This window comes from Microcaecilia unicolor, chromosome 4 (assembly GCF_901765095.1).
Source record: "Microcaecilia unicolor chromosome 4, aMicUni1.1, whole genome shotgun sequence".
In the NCBI taxonomy this organism is placed as follows: domain Eukaryota; kingdom Metazoa; phylum Chordata; class Amphibia; order Gymnophiona; family Siphonopidae; genus Microcaecilia; species Microcaecilia unicolor.
This window is the reverse complement of record NC_044034.1, coordinates 182286460-182312235: the sequence shown is the minus strand read 5'-3', so window position 1 is coordinate 182312235 and position 25776 is coordinate 182286460. Positions and strand designations below refer to the sequence as shown.

Genomic DNA, 25776 nt, shown 5'->3' with positions numbered 1-25776 from the left:
TAGGCTTTTGATACAAGATTGGACTAGCGAATTAGAAGTATTCCTGGGGCACAGCAGTTCAAATCCTGCTCTTTTTGACGTATGTGAATCACTTTGGTTCAGGTATAGTAAGCCTGAATGTGGCACAAGGCATTAATCCTCATGAAATGCCTTGTTTTGCCTTTTTTTAAAGAATCTCAAAACTCCTCATACCATACCACTCACCTCGGTTATTGCGGTCCTCTCAGCAGCATCTTCTGCATTTCCTTCCCCCATCTGTTATACGCTTGGATACAACATGCCCCCCTGCTTTTGCCTATACTGGCCCTCACCTCTGGAATACCCTACCATTAACCCTGAAACTGGAATCCTATTCTGCTTTTAAAAAGCTCCTCAAAACCTGGTTATTCAATCAGGCCTTTTAATCATCATTTTCCCTTGCTCTGTTTTTCAGCTGCTTCTCTCTAGTTGTTGTTGGGTTTTTTTCCCCTTCAAACTCTCTGTTCTTTCTCCTCTTGCTCTACTGAGCTTTTATCATTGTTAACAGCCTAGCTGCCTTTGGCGATTGGCGGTATATCAAGTAAAATATTTTATTTGAATTCTATTTATTGTTTATATTTTCAAGGCCTAAAGGCAAGGCATGAAAATACACAACTGCAACTTCATTTTTATTCTTTCTAATTTAAGCCATTAAGATGGACTTGGGAAAATCCACTTCTTCTAGGGTAAGCAGCATAAAATGTGTTTTACTGTTTTGGATCTTGCCAGGTACTTCTGACCTGGATTAACCACTGTTGGAAACAGGATACTGGGCTTGATGGACCATGCAGTCTGTCTTAGTATGGCAATGCTTGTATTCTTATGTAAGAAAAAAAGTAAAAACATTTTCATGGGCCCGAGACATGGGCTTAATTGATAAGTCTACCCTATATGTATCTGTAGTTTCATGTTGCAAAATTAAATTTTAGGCACATTTTCAGGTGTATCCTGCTTGTCATCTGTTTTTTAAATTACATTTTTAAAAATTATATTTTCTTTCAATCCTCCAGGTGCCTATTGAGCCAAAAAGATACAAATAATAAATTAAAATGTAATGTCTGGTATACTGAGCAGTGCTTTACTGAACAGCCTTCTCTGCTTGTTCTGTTCTCTCATGCATGAATACAACACTTCCTAGGAAGACCTAATGGATAAAAATGAGATCAATATTTCTCTAACTGGCATCACCTTCATCGACAAAGCTGGTGTTATCAATCAGCTGACGTCAAACATTCTTTCTGTATTTAAAATTTAATATTTAGTGGGATAACAGCCAGTTAGACTAGTGGAGAATTTGATGTGTAGGGTGGGAGTGGCTTAGGCTTGTGCATTGTTGATTGTGTTTTGAACACTCCCTCAAGCTCATATCTTGCCCCCTACACCTACAAGCACTTAATTACATCATGATGACCTCAGTCTGCAGAGTGAAATTCTTTTAGCACAGTTGCTTATTTCATCATAGGTATAAATATGTGTGTGTGTGGGGGGGGGGGGGGGAATTATAGCTAGCCATGGGGAAGAGGGGCATGCTGCATTAAATGCCTATGTGAGGAGACAACCACACAAAGTGGAGCACTGACCTCAGTTTGAACGATGCCACTTTTTACTGTTCACAATTTAGGAGTTTAATTTGCCTGTGATTCTTTTCTCAATCTCCAAGAATACCCCCAGTGGCTTCACAAAGTGCAGTTCAGGTGATTTCTGTGATGGACCTGCACTCTTGGTGTATTGGGTGCCTTATTCTCTGTGTTTGCAAATGCAGTTGAGGAGACAGAGGGCATGGCAGATCCAACAGGAGAGACTTTTTGGCTCCTCAAAGGCCGGTACATCGACCTTGATGGCTGCCAAGACTTCAGCATCCACTGGGAGTTCACTGGCATCGAGAAGGTCTCCACCTCTCTTGACATAGGGTGCTGAGAGTAGGCTCTGAGACTTGTCAGCATCAGACCTGACACTGAGCGCACGTACAGGGTTATCGTCCTCTTCGGCACCGAAGGACCGCAATGCTGAGCATGGGGGAAGCCCAGAAGCATACGCATCACTCATCACATGGTGCCGGGAGCATCGGCGCATCGCCAGCACTGGGAGGAGCTCTCCCCTCTTTAGTAGAGGTGAGATGTCAAAAAGAATAGTATGCGCCCCTGGATTTGCTGGAGGGAGCCTCCTGCATCTTGCTGGCTTCTAGGAAAGACTCCACTAAGAAGTGTTACTCATTTAAGTGGAATAGGTTTGCTGACTGGTTTGAGGCCTTAGATCCCCTCACTTGCCCTACACAAAAACTACTTGAATACCTCCTACACCTCTCTGAGAGGGGACTTTTATTAAGGTGTGGTAATGTTTTTAGCTCATGGTAGAAATCAACTGGCAGTAAACGCTGAGATGCCCATTGTATTCCTATGGGTGTCTCTGTGTTTACCACCAGCTGATTTCTACTGCTAGCTAAAAACACTACTGCAGTAGTAAAAGACATGAGTCTGGTTTGAAAACCAGCTCTTCATCTAAGTTTCAATTAGCTTACATAGCCATCTCTATACAGCCTCTAGTTCGCTTCAAGAGAGGTTTGCTATGACAATCTCAGCGTTGTCCGTACTCAGCTGATGAAATCTCCTTTTTCAGCAATTTGATTCCTGTCATCTGAAGTTTTTGACCTGGAAAGTTGTATTTTTGGTTGCGGTCACTTCAGCTTGCAGAGTTGGTGAGCTTCAGGCCCTGTTAGCTGATCCAACTTATATTAGTTTCACTACAATAGAGTGATAGTGGTTCTCCTCACGCATCCTAAGTTCCTTCTTAAAGTCGTGTCGGAGTGCAGGAGTGTCGTCCTGCAAACATTTTTCCAAAAACCACATACCCATCCTGGTGAGTGTGTACTACGTACCCTAGACTGCAAGCGAGCCTTAGTCTTCTGTCTTGAGCGGACAAAAGCCCATAGATAGTCCACCTAGTTTTTTTTTTTTTTCTTTTGACCCAAACCAGATAGGGGTAGCCATCAGCAAATGCACGACTTCTAATTGGCTAGCAGATTGTATCTCCTTTACTTATATCCAGGCTGGGCTGACTCTAGAGGGTCATGTCAAGGCTCATAATGTCAGATCCATGGCTACATTGGTAGCCCACTTGAGTATAGCCTCCATAGAGGAGACTCGCAAAGCTGTGATGTGGTTAGCTGTCCACACATTCACATCTCATTACTGCCTTGAGCACGACACTTGATGTGACAGCTGGTTCGGTCAGGCAGACTGAAGAACTTGGTTGGTGTCTAGAAGCCAACTCCAGCCCCCTAGGCCCCCCCTTTTTTTTTTTTTTTTTTGCTCCAGGCTGCACATTTACAAGTAGTATGTTAAGAGTTTCAAGGTAATTGACATTCAGGCATTGACGGTTTGAGTCCCCATTCTTCTAGCATTATTTTCATTGAGCCTGGTAGCTAGGGATTCCCAGCTGTGAGAATGCAACTGGCCTGCGTATCCTCTGTGGGCAAGTTCACTTTCTCTTGTAGCAGGTATTCTCTGAGGACAGCAGGTCAAATATTCTCACATACCCTCCCACCTCATAAGAACATAAGAATTCTCCAAGGACAAGCAGGCTGCTTGTTCTCACATGTGGGTTGGCGTCCACGGCGGCCCCAGGAACGGAGATTTTCCAGCAAAATCTTCAAAACCTTTGCGACAGCCAGTAGAGCCATCTTCCCACCCACGCGCGTCCGTTCCTGCCTCAGTTTTTTCTTTTCCAGGGTGGAGAGTTGGCTGCGTGTCGGTCTCTCTCCCTCAGGTCCCAGGAAAAACATAGGGGTGTCTTTATTTCCAGTTACAAAAAAAAAACCCTCTTTCTTTCTTAGTTTTTGCCCCTTGGTAAGTTTTGTTTTGTTTCCGTTGCGGCCTTCTTGGGCTGCACATCCGCGGTTCTCCCTTTTTGTGCCCTTGGTTGGCACCATCGAGCCATTTGATTTCACTTCTGCGATTTTTCCACTGATGTCATCGAAGCCTCTCAGCGGCTTCAAGAAGTGTGCTCGGTGCCAGCGGTCGATCTTTGGCACTGACCCGCACTCCTGGTGCATCCAGTGCCGTGGGCCCGACCATCGCCCAGATGCTTGCAAGTTGTGTCTGAGCTTGAAAAAGCGGACACAGGCGTCGAGAAGAGCTCTTCGGGACTGTCTTTTCGGAGCTCCGACTGATACGTCGACAGCAGTACCGAGGTCAGCAGCGTCAATATCTGCACCTGGGATGGCATTGACATCGGGAGCGCAGGTAATGGCTGTCCAAACTTCACCTTTAGCTGGGAGTAGTGAGCCGTCGAGTGGGTCTCCACCTGTCTCGAAGGCTCCTGCTGGGCAGGCCCACCGGGACCGACCGATGTCTGACCCGATCCCGAGGAGGCATGTGGATTCCACGTCCTTGTTGGTACTGAGGAGTGCCGGTGGTGTGCTTCGCGCGAAGGCCAAGATGCATCGGCACCGGTCTCCCTCGAGACACGGTACTGGGAGCTCTGAGGCGTTGAAGGATTCGGCACCCGGAAAGCATCGACACTGGGAGGAGCGCTCACCCTCCATACAAGAGGTGTCGGTGCGTCGATCTTCGAACAGCCCAGTACCGCCTCCCAGACCTTCACAGATTCTGACTTTGACTCCGGTACTGGCCCCACAGCCTTCCTTGACAGCGACTCTGTAGGAGAGCATTCGAGCCATTCTTCCCGGTCTTCTGGAAGGGCTGTTGCATCAGTCTGTTCCTGTACCGGGGGTGCTTGCACCCTCGGTACCGTCAATGGAAGCAGCAGCTGGCTCTGTGCTTGTGGTGAGGTCCCTGATGCCGGTACCGCTTAACTCCCCGTCGACGTCGCTGGAGGGAGCTTCATCGCCGCCAGCATGGGAGTCAACTTCTCGTCATCGCCATAGGGGACATGGTTCCTCGGCGTTGAGACGGGCCCAGTTTCGGACTGTAGTTTGAGAACTCTTGTCCGATACCAAGGAGGATACCTCCTGGGATGAAGGGGAAGACCCCAGATATTTCTCTTCCGAGGAGTCTTACTCCTCTGATCCTACTCCTTCACCTGAGAGGAAGCTGTCTCCGCCGGGGAGTCTTTCCTTCTCCTCCTTTGTCCAGGAAATGTCTGTGGGCATTCCTTACCTGGTGGTAACTGAGGATGAGCCCAGGACTGAGATGCTCGAGGTCCTTGACTATTCTTCGCCACCTGAGGAGTCATCCACTGTTCCTCTGCATAATGTCCTTAAGGAGACATTGCTGAGTAATTGGATGAAACCATTATCTAATCCCACCATCCCTAAGAAAGCGGAGTCCCAGTATCGGATCCATGGAGAACCTGAGTTGATGAGGGCGCAGTTTCCTCACGACTCTGCAATTGTGGATGCCGCTCTCAAGAGAGCTCGGAGTACTAGAGATTTCGGCTTGGCACCCCCGGGGCGAGAAGCTAGGACTTTGGACTCTTTTGGGAGGAAGGCCTACCAGTCCTCTATGCTTGTGTCCAAAATGCAGTCCTACCAGCTCTACACGAGCATTCATATGCGGAACAATGTTAAGCAACTGGCGGACTTGGTGGATAAGCTCCCTCCGGAGCACGCCAGGCCTTTTCAGGAGGTGGTCAGGCAGCTGAAGGCGTGTTGTAAATTCCTGTCCAGGGGTGCTTACGACTCTTTTGATGTTGCATCCAGCTCCACTGCTCAAGGTATAGGGATGCGCAGACTCTCATGGCTGCGTGCCTCTGACCTGGATAATCGGACCCAGCAGCGGCTTCCTTGCCGGGGGGATAATATTTTTGGGGAGAAGATCGAGCAGGTGATAGAGCAGCTCCACCAGCGGGAAACCTCCCTCGACAAACTCTCCTACCGGGCGCCTTCAGCATCTACCTCAACAGGTAGACGTTTTTTCAGGGGAAGGAGGACTGCTCCCTATGCTTACAATAAGCGTAGATACAATCCACCTTCCCAACAGCCTTCTCAGGCTCAATCCCAGCGCGCTCGTTCACGTCAACAGCGTGCGCCTAGACAGGCCCCTGCAGCTCCCCAGCAAAAGCAATGGATGGGCTTTTGACTGGCTCGGTTCAGCATAGCCGCCATAAACGTACCTGTGCCAGGCGATCTGCCGTTTGGGGGGAGGTTAAAATTTTTTCACCAAAGGTGGCCTCTCATAACCTCCGACCGGTGGGTTCTTCAAATAGTCTGGTTAGTGTACGCCCTCAATTTGATCTCCAGACCTCCAAATTGTCCACCAGGAGCTCAGTCCTTCAGCTTCCAGCACAGGCAGGTACTTGCAGAGGAACTCTTCGCCCTTCTCGGCGCCAATGCGGTCGAGCCCATACCACCAGGGCATGAAGGGTTGGGGTTCTATTCCAGGTACTTCCTTGTGCACAAGAAAACAGGAGGGATGCGTCCCATCCTAGACCTGAGGGCCCTTAACAAATATTTGTTCTGAGAAAAGTTCAGGATGGTTTCCTTGGGCACCCTTTTTCCCATGATTCAGAAAATGAGCCTGCCATAAGTGGGAAAGTGCGGGGTACAAATGTAACTTTAAAAAAAAAAACTGATTGGCTGTGCTCTGTGGACTTAAAGGATGCTTATACACACATCCCGATACTTCCAGCTCACAGGAAGTATCTTCGATTTCGTATGGGAACACAGCACTTTCAGTATTGTGTGCTGCTCTTTGGTCTCGCGTCTGTGCCCAGAGTCTTTACAAAATGTCTGGCAGTTGTTGCAGCATCGCTACGCAGACTGGGAGTGCATGTGTTCCGTTATCTCGAGGATTGGCTGGTGAAGAACACCTCAGAGGCAGGAGCTCTGCAGTCCATGCAAATGACTCTCAAACTCCTGGAGCTACTCGGGTTTGTTATAAATTACCCAAAGTCCCACCTTCTTCCAGTTCAACAACTAGAATTCATAGGAGCTCTGCTGGACTCTGAGACAGCTCGGGCCTATCTTCCCGAGGCAAGGGCAGACAACCTTCTGTCCCTGGTTTCCTGGGCTAGAGCGTCTCAGCAGATCACAACTCGGCAGATGTTGAGACTGCTCGGCCATATGACCTCCACAGTTCGTGACAACCATGGCACGCCTTCACATGAAATCTGCTCAATGGACCCTAGCTTCCCAGTGATACCAAGCTGCGGGGAATCTAGAGGATGTGATCCAGTTGTCCACCGAATTTCACAATTCCCTTCAGTGGTGGAGGATTCGATCCAGTTTGATCTTGGGACGTCCCTTCCAAATTCCTCAGCCTCAAAAAGTGCTGACCACGGATGCATCTCTCCTGGGGTGGGGAACGTATGAAGATGGGCTCCACACTCAAGGAGCTTGGTCCCTCCAGGAATCAGGTCTTCAGATCAATCTCCTGGAGTTGCGAGCGGTCTGGAACGCTCTAAAGGCTTTCAGAGATCGGCTGTCCTATCAAATTATTCAAATTCAGACGGACAAATCAGGTTGCCATGTACTACATCAACAAGCAGGGGGGGCACCGGATCTCACCCCCTGTGTCAGGAAGCCGTCCAGATGTGGCTTTGGGCTCGCCGACACGACATGTTTCTCCAAGCCACATATCGGGCAGGCAAAAACAACAGTCTGGCCGACAGGTTGAGCAGGATTATGCAACCTCACGAGTGGTCGCTCAATTCGGGCGTGGTACGCAAGATCTTCCGAGAGTGGGGCACCCCCTCGGTGGACCTTTTTGCCACTCAGATCAATAACAAGGTTCCAGACTTCAGGCACACAACAGACTAGCGTCTGATGCCTTTCTCCTGCATTGGGGGAACGGCCTTCTGTATGCATATCCTCCCATACCTCAGGTGGGGAAGACATTGCTGAAACTCCAGCAAGACCGCGGAACCATGATTCTGATTGCGCCCTTTTGGCCGCGTCAGATTTGGTTCCCTCTTCTTCTAGAGTTGTCCTCCGAAGAACCGTGGAGATTGGACTGTTTTCCATCTCTCATTACTCAGAATGAGGGAGTGCTTCTGCATACCAACCTCCAGTCTCTGGCTGTCACGGCCTGGATGTTGAGAGCGTAGACTTCGCCTCCTTAGGTCTTTCTGAGGGTGTCTCCCAAGTCTTGCTTCCAGGAAAGATTCCATGAAGAAGTGTTATTCTTTTAAATGGAGGAGGTTTGCCGTCTGGTGTGACAGCAAGGCCCTAGATCCTTGTTCTTGTCCCACACAGAACCTGCTTGAATACCTTCTACACTTATCAGAGTCTGGTCTCAAGACCAATTCTGTAAGAGTCCATCTTAGTGCGATTAGTGCTTTTCGTTATCATGTAGAGGGTAAGCCTATCTCTGGACAGCCTTTAGTTGTTCGCTTCATGAGAGGTTTGATTTTATCAAAGACCCTGTCAAACCTCCACCAGTGTCATGGGATCTCAGTGTCATTCTCACCCAGCTGATGAAACCTCCTTTTGAGCCACTGAATTCCTGCCATCTGAAGTACTTGACTTGGAAGGTCATTTTCTTGGTGGCAGTTACTTCAGCGCGTAGGGTCAGTGAGCTTCAAGCCTTGGTAGCCCATGCTCCTTATACTAAATTTCATCGTAACAGAGTAGTCCTCCGTACGCACCCTAAGTTCTTGCCGAAGGTGTTGTTTGAGTTCCATCTGAACCAGTCAATTGTCTTGCCAACATTCTTTCTCCATCCTCTTTCTCCATCCGCCCTGCTGAACGTCAGTTGCATACATTGGACTGCAAGAGAGCATTGGCCTTCTATGTGGAGCGGACAAGCCCCTTCAGACAGTCCGTCCAAATGTTTGTTTTGTTTGATCCCAACAGGAAGGGAGTTGCTATCGGGAGACGCACCATTTCCAATTGGCTAGCAGATAGCATCTCCTTCACTTATGCCCAAGCTGGGCTGACTCTGGAGGGTCATGTCACGGCTCATAGTGTTAGAGCCATGGCAGCGTCAGTGGCCCACTTGAAGTCAGCCCCACTATCGAAGAGATTTGCAAGGCTGCGACGTGGTCATCAATCCACACACTCACCTCTCATTACTGCCTTCAGCAGGATACCCGACGTGACAGTCGGTTCGGGCAGTCGGTGCTGCAGAATCTGTTCGGGGTCTAGAATCCAACTCCCCCCTAGGCCCGTTTTTGTTCTGTTCCAGGCTGCACTCTCAGCTGTTTCTTCGTAGGTCAATCTTTGCTATGCCCTTGCTGTTGCAAGGCCCAATTGACCTTTTTTCTTGTTTTGAGTGAGCCTGGGGGCTAGGGGTACCCCACATGTGAGAACAAGCAGCCTGCTTGTCCTTGAAGAAAGCGAAGATACTTGTAGCAGGTATTCTCTGAGGACAGCAGGCTGATTGTTCTCACAAACTCACCCTCCTCCCATTTGGAGTTGTGGTGTTATGTTTTATTTGCTTTTCATTAAATTGAGGCTGGAACGGACGTGTGTGGGCGGGAAGATTGCCACGCATGCGCGGTGAGTCCGTCTTGCGCTCTACTGGCTGTCGCAAAAGTTTTGAAGATTTTGCTGGAAAATCTCTGTTCCTGGGGCCGCCGTGGACGCCAACTCACATGTTTTCACATAGTGGGTCAGACCAATGGTCCATCTAGCCCAGTATCCTGCTTCCAACAGTGGCCAATCCAGGTCACAAGTACCTAGCAGAAATCCAGTAAGTAGCAACATTCCTTGCTACTAATCCCAGGGTGAGCAGTGGCTTCCTCCATGTTCATCTCAATAACAGACTATGATCTTCTCCAGGAACTTATCCAAACCTTTTTTTAAACCCAGATATGCTAACTGCTGTTACATCTTCCAGCAGTAAGTTCCAGCAAGTTGTATGCTTTAGCTTTTTTTAAATGACTGAGGGACCCACACTCATGTGTTTGGGAAGGCACTGGCATGTGTGGTGAGACACTGCTAGAATGTTCTACATTAATCTCAGTAGTCAGCATCCACACTGGTCTCCATCGGATGATTTCACTCAGCTGTGAGAATACTTGGCCTGCTGCACTTGGAGAAAAATATGGGAGAGTAACTTTTGCTTTATCATCCACCTTTTACTAAGAATTGCCTTTTGCCCTTTGCTTATCAAAGATTTTGTATCTGAAACCAAGGAAGCATATATAATCTCTGTACTAAATCCAGTCTGAAATCTGGATTAAGAGGACTGGAGAGTATCATGTTTTTATAGTAATCTGTCCATTATTGAGCTACAATGGATTCAGAAATTTAAATAAATAAATTGGCATTTTAGCTAGTAGTTGATTTAAAGAGTTGCAATCAAGTTTTGGGGTAATTTTGGCAAAAATATCAACAATTTCCCCTTAAAAAAAAAAAAAATTTTTTTGTTTTCATTTTTTTATTTTTAGTACTCTCTCATGCTTTTCCAGTGATAGTTGAAGGCATGTTTCATTAAGGTACATTAAATATTCCCTGATCCCAGAACGCTTAGTCTATTTGCATCTGAGGCAGTGAGGGTTAAGCGTCTTGTCCAAGATCAGTGTGTCAGTGGGATCCCAAAGAGCAGTGGTTATTTGATGTAGTAGTCATTTCGTGAATACAGATTCGAGTACTCAAACTGTATAAAGGCAAACGAGACCCCAGAGCTTAAAGGAAAGTGTTTATACAAACTGATTATTTCCACCTTCTGAATTTTGGGTGAGGGGAAATAAAAGTATTGTAGGCTAATAGAAGTTGTAGAGAAATATATGAATTTATCTTGTGGATTCATTCATTTTTTTTTTAAAACCATAATTACTTTGCTGCCATAGTTAATAACCTTTTCTTCTTCATAGTTCTGGACACCGCTGGACAAGAAGAATTTGGTGCCATGAGAGAGCAGTACATGAGGACGGGGGAGGGCTTCCTTTTAGTATTCTCTGTCACTGACAGAGGAAGGTATGGCATGCTTGATTTTATCGCACGTACTTGGCACTACTAACTCTCTCTTTAAGAGCCCTTCAACTGTAACTACTCCCCTAACAAGGCTCATATATGATTTTAACCTCCACCTTAACCATATATCATATAGAGATCATTCATATGTTTTTTATGTTTTTTATCGCCTCAGCAGTGCACATGACCAACTTCACTCTTTTATTGGACATTCAACAGCACCCAAATCCTCACTGGCGATAATATTTTATTAAACTGTTTCTTCTTAGCAGGAGGAAATCCAGAAAGAAAACATTGCGAGGCTGGTACTAAGAACGGCTAAGGGGGAGCCCTTGACACAGCCTTTTAGGGCGAAACATGCATGTCGGGCATTGTTGAACCCCTGGTCTGACCGTTCAGTGCAAGTTAAGTATTGCTTATAAGTAACTTAGAGATTAAAAATTAAAAAGTAAAATGAACAGTTAAATAAGTAAATGAAGAAACAGTTTAATAAAATATTATCGCCAGTGAGGATTTGGGTGCTGTTGAATGTCCAATAAAAGAGTGAAGTTGGTCATGTGCACTGCTGAGGCGATAAAAAACATAAAAAACATATGAATGATCTCTATATGATATATGGTTAAGGTGGAGGTTAAAATCATATATGAGCCTTGTTAGGGGAGTAGTTATGCTTGATTTTATTACATATGTATGTGGGAGGGGTAGCTTTTTGAAATAAGGTACATACACCAACAGAACTATTTTTAATAGCATAGAATAGAAAGAAGCTACAGGCAAGTGTATATGTTATCAAGTATAAATATATACTGGTTAATTTATGCAAAACCATCTTTCTTAAAGGGTAATGTAGCCATCTGTAATAGGGATGGCAATCAGTCTGTAAAATCCAGATGGACAAACAGGTGAGCAGACCAAATGAAGACCAAAGTAGAATTTATTGAAAGAGCACTGTTGCTTTTTCAATAAATTCTTTTTTGGATTACTTTGGTCTGCTCACTTGTTTGTTGGCCATCTATAATAGCATAGTAATTTGTCAAAGACTAAAGCCATAACGTAAACAAGCCAACATTTTAAACCCACATCTTCAGTAAGGCTATTCTCTCTCTCTCTCTCTCTCTCTCTCTCTCTCTCTCTCTCTCTCTCTCTCTCTCTCTCTCTCTCTCTCTCCACCGTCACTTCGGCGATGGTCTACTTACACTTTTTATCCTCCATGGGTTTTATATAATTCTTACATATAAAGTCAGATGGTTCAAACTTTGTCACCAAGCCCGCATATCATCATTCACCTTAAACTTACTATTTTACACACTCCAAGGTAACTCCCCCTCCCTGCACCCATCCCCGTCACTCTCTCATTCCCCCCCCCCCCCCTTCTACTGAACAAGCTCAAGTCATAAGTCATTTCAAAAGTTGAGCTAAGCAGTCTTGTATGGTTCCTTAATCTCCTCCTGAACTTTTTCATCTCCAAGTAATGTATCATTCAATTTCCATACACCGCCCTGTTTCCTATCCGCCAATCCCTTAAGCTTAATCCACGTAGGAGCATGGTCTGAAACCTGGATTGCCTCTATTTGTCGCATCCACCATATGCCAGCTATTTTGATGTACAGTGGGGGAAATAAGTATTTGATCCCTTGCTGATTTTGTAAGTTTGCCCACTGACAAAGACATGAGCAGCCCATAATTGAAGGGTAGGTTATTGGTAACAGTGAGAGATAGCACATCACAAATTAAATCCGGAAAATCACATTGTGGAAAGTATATGAATTTATTTGCATTCTGCAGAGGGAAATAAGTATTTGATCCCCCACCAACCAGTAAGAGATCTGGCCCCTACAGACCAGGTAGATGCTCCAAATCAACTCGTTACCTGCATGACAGACAGCTGTCGGCAATGGTCACCTGTATGAAAGACACCTGTCCACAGACTCAGTGAATCAGTCAGACTCTAACCTCTACAAAATGGCCAAGAGCAAGGAGCTGTCTAAGGATGTCAGGGACAAGATCATACACCTGCACAAGGCTGGAATGGGCTACAAAACCATCAGTAAGACGCTGGGCGAGAAGGAGACAACTGTTGGTGCCATAGTAAGAAAATGGAAGAAGTACAAAATGACTGTCAATCGACAAAGATCTGGGGCTCCACGCAAAATCTCACCTCGTGGGGTATCCTTGATCATGAGGAAGGTTAGAAATCAGCCTACAACTACAAGGGGGGAACTTGTCAATGATCTCAAGGCAGCTGGGACCACTGTCACCACGAAAACCATTGGTAACACATTACGACATAACGGATTGCAATCCTGCAGTGCCCGCAAGGTCCCCCTGCTCCGGAAGGCACATGTGACGGCCCGTCTGAAGTTTGCCAGTGAACACCTGGATGATGCCGAGAGTGATTGGGAGAAGGTGCTGTGGTCAGATGAGACAAAAATTGAGCTCTTTGGCATGAACTCAACTCGCCGTGTTTGGAGGAAGAGAAATGCTGCCTATGACCCAAAGAACACCGTCCCCACTGTCAAGCATGGAGGTGGAAATGTTATGTTTTGGGGGTGTTTCTCTGCTAAGGGCACACTTCACCGCATCAATGGGAGAATGGATGGGGCCATGTACCGTACAATTCTGAGTGACAACCTCCTTCCCTCCGCCAGGGCCTTAAAAATGGGTCGTGGCTGGGTCTTCCAGCACGACAATGACCCAAAACATACAGCCAAGGCAACAAAGGAGTGGCTCAGGAAGAAGCACATTAGGGTCATGGAGTGGCCTAGCCAGTCACCAGACCTTAATCCCATTGAAAACTTATGGAGGGAGCTGAAGATGCGAGTTGCCAAGCGACAGCCCAGAACTCTTAATGATTTAGAGATGATCTGCAAAGAGGAGTGGACCAAAATTCCTCCTGACATGTGTGCAAACCTCATCATCAACTACAGAAGACGTCTGACCGCTGTGCTTGCCAACAAGGGTTTTGCCACCAAGTATTAGGTCTTGTTTGCCAGAGGGATTAAATACTTATTTCCCTCTGCAGAATGCAAATAAATTCATATACTTTCCACAATGTGATTTTCCGGATTTAATTTGTGATGTGCTATCTCTCACTGTTACCAATAACCTACCCTTCAATTATGGGCTGCTCATGTCTTTGTCAGTGGGCAAACTTACAAAATCAGCAAGGGATCAAATACTTATTTCCCCCACTGTACCCACAGGCTATCTAAACATGTGTATGACTGTGCTGCATGAGAGTAAAAAGTGAAATTCCTCTGTAGCCCATGCTGCAGTCTCCAACAATCTACCACCTCAGGCTCTTTCAAGAATTGCAGCAGTGCCTTACGTCCAGGGCCACCAGTTTGTCCTCCCCTCCCCCCCCCCCCCCCCCCCCCCCACGAGGAGTGGTCCAATCCCGCATCTGGGGCAATGTTGAAATCTCCTACTACTACCACCAGACCCTTAATAAAACCTTGGATTTTCCCCATCAGAGTGTGAAAAAATTGCTTTTGACCCCCATTTGGTGCATATATATTGATTAGCATGATCTCCCTACCCTGCAGCAACCCCCTAAGGCCCAGACATTGGCCACTAGAGTCCCAAAACTCCTTCGTTATTACCAAACCACAGTTTTGTCGCACTAGTATCGCCGCTCTCCCTCCCTGATGCACTGATACATCTCTAAAAGGCCTACGCCGCAGCATATGGGTGTGTCTCGACCTTAAATGTGTTTCTTGTAGCATTGTCACATCCCACTTCAATCTACTCAACTCTTTAAAAACTCGACTACGTCTCCCCTGACTATTGAGCCCGTTTACATTCCAAGTCCCCACCACTAAAGTCTCACCTTAAAACTGATAAATAGCTTGTTCATTGTGACTTATTCGTTGTGCAAAAATATTCAAAGTTAACATTCCATCACCTTATTTCAAAATGACATTGAAGATGACAAAGCATAAACTTATTTTTCAAAACAGCACTTAGCTTTACACCCGATGGAGCTTTTGTTTCGCTCCTAACAGTGTTTCTTCAGGGGTTAAGTATTTTTATGCATTTTGAACTTGACTCTTTATTGTTAAAACACTCTCTCTGAACTTCGCACTTTTCAAAATAGCTCCAACGTCATTTTTAAATAGGGTGCTGGAATTTGCACTTTGAATATTTTTGCACAATGAACAAGCTATATGTTATAGTACAAATGCACATTTTGCACATAAAAAAAATTGGATTACAAAATTTTGGGGAGTTTTCTTTCTTTTTAAGACCAATGAAAGAGAACATGACTTGTTAGTGGTAAGCTGAAAAGTTAAAATATGCTACCGATAAGGCCTCTGATGTCTTTCTCCCAATTACAAAGAAATGTTGTAGACATGATTTGTGCTTAAAAGAATTGCTCATAAGTGGGTCTGTAAGTTCCACAGTGTTGAGGCTAAATGGTCTCCACTATTACCACTTTGAAGGAATAGTGTTTCTTCCAGGCATTGACTCGCCTTCCTTTCAATATTGGGAAAGACAGGGTGTCAAATATTTGTTTCAAGTATTAATAGATGAGGGATGACTAAAACCTTTTGACACTTTACAAGAGGAATTTCATTTTACCCCTTGGGGCATCTATGCCTATATGCAGTTTTGTCATTTATGTGGCAGCTATACTGTCAACATTTCTTACATCAGATGTGTATGAACAATTGTTTACAGTGTACACCTTAAACTCGCAACGTAAAGTTCCTCTTCGCCTCCATCATAGACATCTGCAGGACCATACGCCCCAGAACGATTATACTCCTATTATTGCTGGCTTGGTCCGCTGATCTTGGAACACCTTTGGAGCAGGACTGGCTCTTGTTGGGCTTGAAGAGCTTAACGTGCACATACTGAGAACATTGCTTTTTGGGAGATGCAATATAAGTTAGTGATGCGCCTTTATGTTTTTCCTAAAAAGCCTGGTTGTTGCAGCTTCAACCCACTGTAGACTGCACCAGATGTGGATTCTCAGAAGCGATTTTGAGGCGCATGTTTTGGACCTGTCCTGAAATTGTGACATTCTGGAAGGGAATATTTGACTTCCATTTTCTCCATTTGGAAAGTGTTATTTCCCCTGTCGCCTGGTTACTGCTTGGGTAGCGTGTGAGCCGTTAGAGCTAGGGTGGCGGTAAGGGCTCAGGCTATAAACAGGCGCATGCTAGTTTTAGTATTAGCACAGGCTCATTTCCTGGCCCATTAAAACAATAGCCTTTTCCCAGCTGCGGTAAAAATGGCCCAGCGCGTGCTTAAGATGTACCCACTCTACCGCAGGCCACTTTTTACCTCAGCTTTGTAAAAGGACCCCTGAATGATGTATGAAACTGGTGACAAGTACTGACTGATAAAGCAGGAGAAGTCTAAACTTCTCTGGGTTTCATGCAGAAGGCCTGCAATGGTAGTTACAATTCAGTTGCAAGTAATCAGTAAATTACTTAATCACTGGGTATCCACAGACTGAGGTGTATCTTAATTGTTTGGTCTTGTACTAAATCTTGACTTAATATGGAGGTGGATGTATGTTGATGCTTATAATTTATAGACAAGGAATGGATGAAGCTACAAGGCAGCATGAGCAGTATGTATGATGAGGATTTATTCCCCTTTATTTTCAGTTTTGAAGAAATCTTTAAGTTTCAAAGGCAGATCTTGAGGGTGAAAGACCGTGATGAGTTCCCGATGATTTTGGTAGGCAACAAAGCTGACCTGGAACATCAGAGGCAGGTAAAAAGGCTATAATGGATGTTACCATTTGAAAAAAAAAAAGTGGCAATGTCATATGTGCTAAGACTAGTAGTTAATTGCAAAATAATATGTAAGCACCAATATAGAATACAGGTTAAGGAAAAATGTGGATATATTGTAATTCTTGTCTAGCGGGAGTTTAATACTGTAGGCACAGACTGACTAGTACAGTTCTTGAATTGACCTAGACTACAACACATGATTATCTTTGGCGATACTTGAGGAATGTTTGCTTTTTTCCCCCTTGGTTGTCATTAGTCAGACCAGTCTCTAAGAGTGGGTTACATCAGATGGAGCTAGAGAAAACTGCTCAGAGCTGATGTAATTCCCCTTATAGGGGGCTCCAGCATATGTAGCTGATATGTGACCTGGTGCAGCAGTTACGAGTAAGTTTGAATAGGCCATTCCCAGAAAGGCTGTAGACCTTGATCCCTGGTAGAACATACAGTTTTGGGAGATGCTGCAGGCAGCAGTCCTACTTCTAGTGTATAGTGGTTTGTCAGATTTGGATTTGGCCAGAGGGTCTGAAGTGATAACTCCTCCCTCTCTTCCCCCCCCCCCCCCCCCACCCACAACCAACCTTCATTTGTTTTGAGGTTTTTTTTTTTTTTTTGGGGGGGGGGGGGGGGGGGAGAGTAAATCTCCATAGCAGCTCAGTGTGTGTCAGCCAGTGCATTTTGTCCCAGTGTGGGAGCAGGCGGAGTGAAGCTGGAGAGGCTCTCCAAAATGAGCTGTGGCCCATGCAGTGCTCATGTAATAAATCCTGGGCAGCACTCCTGTGTTGGTAGGACTAGCGGTCACTTTTTATTGTAGCTTTTTGCCAAAAACAAATGAGTGAAACTTGCTAGTCTGTTTTATCTCCGATAGAGAAATGGGGAATTTGATGATGGCTGCTTATAGACATGGCAGAGCCTGTGCATCTCTTGTTTATCTCCTGAGTTAATATTCCAGCAGGCAGCCTCACTTGCTTGTCATAGCTCCTTTCTCTTGTCTTCTCCTTGCCAGTTAGGGAGCAATGGTGGGAACACTTGCAGATCCAGCTCTCTGCTTTTCAACGCAAGCTTTCCATAGTGCCTTTAAAGTCAGATTAGGCTTGTGATGCATGAAAAATTGTTGCAACCTGAGAATAGTTGTGAAAAAAATTATGATAAATTCTTGAAGAATCCTGCTTCAGCTGTGCCCTCATGTTCCCTTCTGAGCCCTTCCTAGCCCTAATCTGTATGGAGGGAACCACAGGTTGACCTTAGTGTTTGGGGTGATAGGCCATTCCACTGAACTGGGGCATGAGACAAGAGGAAGAAGAGCTGTTTCTACAGACAGGGAGATTGCCTCTTCAGAATGGAAAATACTTCAGTGGGGATGTCATTTGGGAGAGAGGAGCTGGCGACTTATTTTTTGGGGCACGGCCTCCCAGTATCTCTTGGATGGGCCATGAGAGATAGTAATCTGTAGGGGGATCCTATACTCTTGGGTGATTATAAGCCTTCCTCCACCCCCTTGTGCTTTCTTCTACATCTGATAGCTAGAGATGGGATTTCCTCAGACTGAGATGCCTGATTTCTAGTAATAAGGTGGGCAAGGAGAGGGTTTTTTTCTCTTCTAATAAAGAGAAGGATATGGTGCTGCATCATCTAGGGGATTTGTCATTGTCTTGTAAAACCATGATAAGAGAGAAGTACAGCGTTCGAGGACTCTGTGGTAGACGTTTGTGTTTAAATTAGTCTTTTATCCTTACTGCCTCTTCTGAAGCAAACATCTGTAGTGGCTGCATGAGCTGGGTCCCACATCCCTTGCATAGATCTATGGTGACTTTCCTATAGGTAACAGTGTGCAAGGGAGGGAGGTCTTGAACATTTCTACAGAAGAATTAACAGCTCCCAAATGGATTAATGTCTGCTGAGTTTTGCACAATGGAGGAAGTGATACTATGTGTGCCTTTGGTTGGGTATTCATATTGCCAAGACAGGGCCATGGTATTTATGCCCATGCTTCTTAGGAACTCGTGCAAAGAGTGGCAGACATGGCAATTTTAAACTTGTGCACTTTTACCCTTTCCAAAAGGTAAGTGTCTTAAGTCCTGGAACTTTAGTTGCCAAAATTCAGAGGGCGACTGGAAGTTCTTGTGGGAAGCCCACATTATCTCCTGGGTCCGTCCCCCTTCCCAGTACCAGTCCTGTTTGCTCCAGATTCAGAGGTCATGAGCTACTCCCCTCCTTTCTTCAGGAAGATAGCCCTGAACAGTTGACTGGGTTGGGCCCTTCCTTTTTGCAAGCTGCTGTGTTGCTTCACAGCAACACTTGAAGTCTTCTGATTGGTGGTTTGGACATAGGGGGACTTCCTTCACCTTCAGTGTAGGCTTCAGGGGCAGTGTTAGGTGCTGCAGTGAGCCACATATTTTCCCTGCTTTATATCTCCTACCAACTCTGCACAGTTATTTCAGCACAAGTCCTTGGCTGGAGACCATGCGCTGGAGCTCCTTTTGGAGCCCTGCAATTATGGTCCCTGAATCCAGTGCTTTTTTTTCCTTTGGTCCGGCTCACCTGTCCGCTCCCGTCCGTTCCTGCTCCCGCACTCCGTTGAAATATTTTGATTACCCAAAGTCGCAATTCTGTCTCCCCTCCCCTGCCCTCCCCTCTCCAAGTCGCAGCGAACCGAAAGTGAAGGCAGCAGTGCTCACTGAGGCAGGCACACAAGCAGGTTCATCTCCTCTCGCGTCGCTTCCCTCTGGGACCAATATGGATAGAAAAACAGTCACCAGACAACAAAGGTAGAAAATCATTTTATTTTCATTTTAGTGTTAGAAATATGTCCAATTTGAGAATTTACATCTGCTGTCTTATTTTGCACTGGGTATACTAGAGCTGTAACAGCTTACAGAAATTATTTATAATGAAAAAAAAATCACGTTATTTTTTTTCTCCTATACTAGTATAATATTTTCAATGATGTCTGTTTATATGCGCCATGGCTGGTATAAGGGGTGTGGTTAATGTGGGTGTGGCTATCAGGGGTGGAGCCACGTGGTGACCCCGCCCATAATGAGTACCGGCACCTTTTTTTCGACAAAAAAAGCACTGCCTAAATCTAACCACTAGGGTTTTGCATTTCCATCTCACTTACCCTAACCAGGGGCAGTGAATGATAACCACAATAAAATGTAAGTATTAATGGGAAATCCATGCAACTTGTTGCAAAGATTGACCACATCCTGGCATAGAATGTTCCAATAGAGGTGTAATAACTATAAATAGGGTGTGTGTGTGTTGGGGCAATATTCAGTCATCCTATGGAATTTGCAGGCTCTGAGGTACTATTTTGTGGGCTTGCAAGCTTGTTTTATTTTCAAAAAGAAACACTGGGGAATGTCCTTTTGAAAATATTTTGTCTGCTGGGGATCATGGGTATTTAAGAACCTACAGAGTTTACAAGTGGAAACTCCCTGTTGGAAATTATGCATGATGTAGGATGAAACACTTATGTGTACTTTGTAAGCATGGTCCCCCTTGCTGCTACTCTTCATGGTGTAGGGGAAGGGAGCACAAGGTAGTTTTTGGAAAGCATGTGTCTGCATATAAACACCCATTTGCCTAGGGAAAAACAATATGGAGATTCATACTGAGGAATTTCCCTGCATATATTGGGTACATTAAGGCACAAAATCAGACCACATTGGAAGGCTTGATTTTTCTCATCTTAGGGATATACATTTTCAGACTTATATATATATATATATATATCTATATATATATATATAGATATATATATATATAGATATATCTTCATTAGATATAATCAACTATCTCTAGTATTAACATGAAATTCATCTTAAGTGTTGTAATTTCAGGTAACACAGGAGGAAGGACAGCAACTAGCAAGACAACTTAAAGTAACCTATATGGAAGCATCTGCAAAAATTAGAATGAATGTAGACCAAGCTTTTCATGAACTTGTCAGAGTTATAAGGTGTGTGGGGAAAAATGTTGTGTATCAAAATATATTTTTTTTAATGTTAAGATTCCTTTTACAGATGAAACCTCTTTTGAGAAGGGTGTTGCAGTCCATCAGTATTAGAAATGTAATGTCAGCAGTTCCCAGTAAAGGCAAGACCATATTGTAGATTCTCTGAATACAAGCAGGCTCTAATATTCTTGCATGTGGGTCGTCGTCCGCGACGGCCCAGAAGACAGAAAGAAACTCTTCAAAGTTCTGGGACCTTCGCGATCCTTCCGTCGCGCGGGCGGCTTCCCGCGAACGTGGAGCAACCAGTCTTTTTTTCCGTGGTTCTGGTCGGTCGGGGTTTTGTCCTCGCTGCCAGTTACAACTCAGGAGACAACTTTAGTGAGCGTTTATCGCAAAATTTTTTCTTAGTTTTCAAAAAAAACAAATTTTTTTTTCGTTTTTCCATTTTTTTTCTTTAGTTTTCTCATTCTTAAAATTTTCTTTCTTTTTTAGTCACGGCCACCTTTTAGGCCGCTCGGCCGGGTCTTTTTCCCTCTTTTTGTGCCCATTTTGATTGGCACAATCGAGCCTTTTGATTTCGCCAATGCTATTTTTCTGCCCATGTCATGAAAGACTCCCAGCGGCTTCAAGCGTTGTACTTGCTGCAACCGGACCATCTCGAGCACCGACCCTCACATGTGGTGTCTTCAGTGTCTTGGGCCCGACCAGCTTCCAGCTTCTTGTAAGCTGTGTAAGTTGATGAAGAGGCGGACCCAAGTGGATCGAGAGGCTCAGCGTGAGAAACTTTTTTCTGAGCGATCCGGTCCTTCGACGTCTGTACCGAGGGCGTCGACGTCGAGGGAGGCAGCGACGCCGAGAGCGCAGGTAATGGCTGCCGAGAGACTGCATCGAGCTGGGAGCAGCGAGGCATCGAGTGGGTCTCCACCCATCTCAAGGCCTACTGCTATGCAGGCCCCCCGGGACCAACCTTTGTCGGACCCGGCCCCGAGGAGGCGTGAGGATTCCACGTCTTTCTTGTCGGTACCGAGGAGTGTCAATGACAGGCATCGAGCAAAGGCTAAGAAGCATCGTCATCAATCTCCTTCCAGGCACGGTACCGAGAGCTCCAGGGAGCAGAGGAAGTCTGCACCCGAGAAGCGTCGGCACCGGGAGGACCGCTCACCCTCCATAAAGGAGGTGCCGATGCGTTGGTCGTCTGGCAGCCTGGTACCGGCTCTCGAGCCCCCTCAGATTCTGGCACCGACTCCTGCACCGGCCCACAGACTTTTCCAATGGCAGCTCTCGACGAATGCATCTGAGCCCTTCTTCCAGAGTTTTGGATGGGTTGCTTCGTCAGTCAGCCTCGGTGTTGGGGGTGCTTGCGCCTCCCGTACCGCCTGCAGAGATGGCTTCTGGGCCATCACCTGTGAGGAGGTCTCCGTCTTCGGTGCCGCTTGCAGTACCGGAGCCGGTTGCCACTCGGGTCGAATCTCCTTCGACGTCGGTGGAGGAAGCTTCACTGGAGTCCAGGCAGGAGTCGACTTCTCGACACCCCCCACGAGATTGTCAATCCTCGACGTCGAGACAGGCTAGGTTTCGGGCTGCTCTGAGGGAGCTGTCTGATACCGAAGAGGAGCGTTTGTGGGAAGAGGAGGAAGACCCCAGGTACTTTTCAGAGGAGGAGTCCTGTGGGCTTCCTTCTGATCCTACTCCGCCGATTGAAGTTAGGATGTCTCCACCTGAGAGTCTTACTTTCTCATCCTTTGTACGGGTAATGTTTAGGACATTCCATTTCCTATGGAGGTTGTGGATGAGCCCAGGGCTGAGATGCTCGAGGTCCTGGATTATCCTTCTCCACCTGCAGAGGTTGCAACGGCCCCCCTGCACAATACACTCAGGGAAGTGTTGATGCGGAATTGGTCTTGCCCTCTCTCTAATCCAGTGGTCCCCAAGAAGTCCGAGTCCCAGTACAGAATCCACGGAGAGCCTGTAATGGTGAAGGGCCAACTTCATAATGGTGAAGGGCCAACTTCATCATGATTACATGGTGGTGGACTCTGCTCTCAAAAGAGCCAAGAGTACTAGAGACTATGCCTCGGTGCCCCCGGGCAGAGTGTAGGACCTTGGATTCTTTTGGGAGGCATACGTATCGGGCCGCTATGCTCGCCGCCAAGATCCAGACATACCAGCTCTACACGAGCATTCACTGCGGAACTCGGTAAGGCAACTGTCCAGTTTAGTTGAAGCACTTCCTGCGGAGCTTGCTGAATCTTTTCACCAGATGGTCAGGCAGCAGAAGGCGTGTCGCAAATTCCTGGCCAGGGGTCTTCTGATGTAGCATCCTGAGTAGCTGCTGAAGGTATAGTGATGCGCAGTCTCTCATAGCTGCGTGTCTCTGACCTGGATCAGAGGGCCCAGCAGCGAATGGCGGATGTTCTTTGCCAGGGGGATAATCTCTTTGGAGAGAAAGTAGAGGATATGATTGATCAGATGAAAAAGCCATGGATTCTCTATCCCGCCGGACATCTTCTGCTACTGCCTCCTCATCCAGGAGGTTTTTTGGAGGGAGGAGGAGTGCTCCCTATTCCTATAATAGGCGTAGGTACACTCCTGCCTCTCGGCAGCCGGTTCAGGCTCAGCCCCAGCATGCGTGTTCTCGTCAACGCCATGCACCTAAGGCCCCTAGGGCTCCCCAGCAGAAGCAAGGGACGGGCTTTTGACTGGCTCCAGTGCAGCATAACCGCAGTAAAAGTGTCCGTACCGGGTGACTTGCCTGTCGGGGGGGAGGTTGATATTTTTTCACCAAAGGTGGCCTCTTATAACCTCCGACAAGTGGGTTCTTCAAATAGTCCGGTTAGGATACACACTCAGAGGCAGATGCACTAAACCTTAATGAGCCTTTAACGACCCTCCAACGAGGAAATTTTGATCCGTTGCATGCATCAAAGGGCTTTTACCGAGGAAGCTAGCAGCTTAACAAAAACGGAATGCAGATGAGCAATTTGTGTACAAACCCCATTGAAATGAGATGTACTAACCTTTTCCGATTGCCTTTACGCAGGAAAAAGGCAGGAAATCTAACGAGAGGTCTGTACCTCTCGTTAGGACAGCTCTGTGCCAGGAAAAATCGTAAAGTGAAAAAACAAACAAACTGTGAGCCAATCCCAGCACATTAGCAGAGCTAAAAGCGCTGTGATTGGGCAAAAGGACGTTGCATTACATATGTCCAGAAGAGCTGTGTTTAAGCTTAAAGAAAACGTTTCATAAAACACATCAAATAAAAAAAGGATCGGGAGGGGGGCAAGGGCGCTCGTCAGGAGCGTCCTGTATGGATGGCCTTGCCCCCCCCCCCCCCCCCGCTGCTCCCCACTTTCTGCCGCTTCCCCCCCCCCCCCCCCCCATGAAAAAGCGAAATTCTAGCAGCCCCGGTCCCCCTCCCTTCCTGTTCTTCTGTTTTGCAAAAGCTAGCTCCGCCTCCCGTCATTCCTCCACCCCGTGCCCCCCGCCCCCGCTGTCCCCCCTGAGGTCGACTACGCCGCTCCCCCCTTCCACCAAGACCCCCCTCCCTATTATCGGCCCGAGCAGCGCCTCTCACCTCTTTCTGAAGGCGCTGCACGGGCAGGAAGAAGATCTGTTGTTGGTCGCAGAGTCTTCATGACGTCTCTTCTTCCCTGGCCTAGGCCCGCCTCCTTCTGACGTAAGTAACCAACGTAGGTTACTTACGTCAGACAAGGGCAGGCCCAAGAGGAAAGGATATCCCTCCTTTGCTCCTGGGCCCGCTTCCTTCTGATGTAAGTAACCTACATAGGTTACTTACGTCAGAAGGAGGCGGGCCTAGGCCAGGGAAGAAGAGACGTCATGAAGACTGCGACCAACAACAGATCTTCTTCCTGCCCGTGCAGCGCCTTCAGAAAGAGGTGAGAGGCGCTGCTCGGGCCGATAATAGGGAGGGGGGTCTCGGTGGAAGGGGGGAGCGGCGTAGTCGACCTCAGGGGGGGCAGCGGGGCACGGGGCGGAGGAATGACGGGAGGTGGAGCTAGCTTTTGCAAAAAAGAAGAACAGGAAGGGAGGAGGACCGGAGCTGCTAAAATTTCGCTTTTTCGTTGGGGGGGGGGGGGGGAAGCGGCGGAAAGCGGGGAGCAGCGGGGGGGGGGGGGCACGGGGCGGAGAAATGACGGGAGGCGGAGCTAGCTTTTGCAAAACAGAAGAACTGGAAGGGAGGGGGACCGGGGCTGCTAGAGTTTCGCTTTTTCGTGGGGGGGGGGGGGGGGAGCGGCAGAAAGTGGGGAGCAACGGGGGGGGGGGGGGACAAGGCTGTCCATACAGGACGCTCCTGACGAGCGCCCTTGCCCCCTCCTGATCCTTTGGTTTTGTATTTTTATATTGGTGCAGACTGGGTAGCCACGTGTATGTGTTGTGGCTTTTTTTTTTGTTTGTTTTGATGTTTGCAGCATGCGCAGAGCAGCCAGCAAAACGCTTGGCTGCTCTGCGCATGCTTTAGGGGCCGATTACAGACGGGGTTACGATTTTTTGATCCATTGTACTTTTCAATACCGCACCAGGTATGTGTGACTTGTTTTCTTGGTGCATTCTTCGTTTTTTAAAAATCGTTAGGGACTTTAACGATTTAGATTTTTTAACGTTTGGTTGATGCATCTGCCTCTCAATCTGGCATCCAAGTCGCCACATTGCCCACTGGGAGCTCAATCCTTAAGCTCTCACCACAAGCAGGTACTTGCAGAGTACTTGCAAGCAGGTACTTGCATTGGCCTTTCTAAAGGCCAATGCAGTCGAACCTCTTCCACCAGGGGAAGAAGGGCTGGGATTCTATTCCAGGTACTTCCTTGTGCAAAAGAAAACAGGGGGGATGCGTCCCATCCTAGACCTAAGGGCCCTGAACATATTCCTAGTCCGAGAAAGGTTCAGGATGGTTTCCCTGGGCACCCTTCTTCCCATGATTCAGGAACATGATTGGCTATGCTCTCTGCACTTAAAGGATGCCTATTCTCACATCTCTGTGCTCCCAACTCACAGGAAGTACCTTCGATTTCATTTGGGAACTCAGCACTTTCAGTACTGTGTACTGCCCTTTGGCCTAGCATCTGCGCCCAGGGTCTTCACAAAGTACTTGGCGGTTGTTGCAGCACTGCTACGCAGACTGGGAGTGCATGTGTTCCCTTATCTCGACGATTGGCTGGTGAAGAACACTTCGGAGGCCGGAGTTCTACGGTCCATGCAGATGACTATTCAACTGC

At 46.8% G+C, this 25776-nt stretch overlaps 1 protein-coding gene across 2 annotated transcripts in view; it reads left to right on the top strand.

The window, feature by feature from the left end:
- RRAS2 (RAS related 2) overlaps positions 1-25776 on the top strand; it is a 158093-nt gene that overhangs the window by 127483 nt on the left and 4834 nt on the right. For both annotated transcript variants that reach the window (XM_030201036.1, XM_030201037.1), the window contains exons 3-5: positions 10735-10837; positions 16453-16561; positions 20427-20545. In XM_030201036.1, the coding sequence (XP_030056896.1) occupies positions 10735-10837; positions 16453-16561; positions 20427-20545 (331 nt within the window). The remainder of the gene's footprint in view (positions 1-10734; positions 10838-16452; positions 16562-20426; positions 20546-25776) is intronic.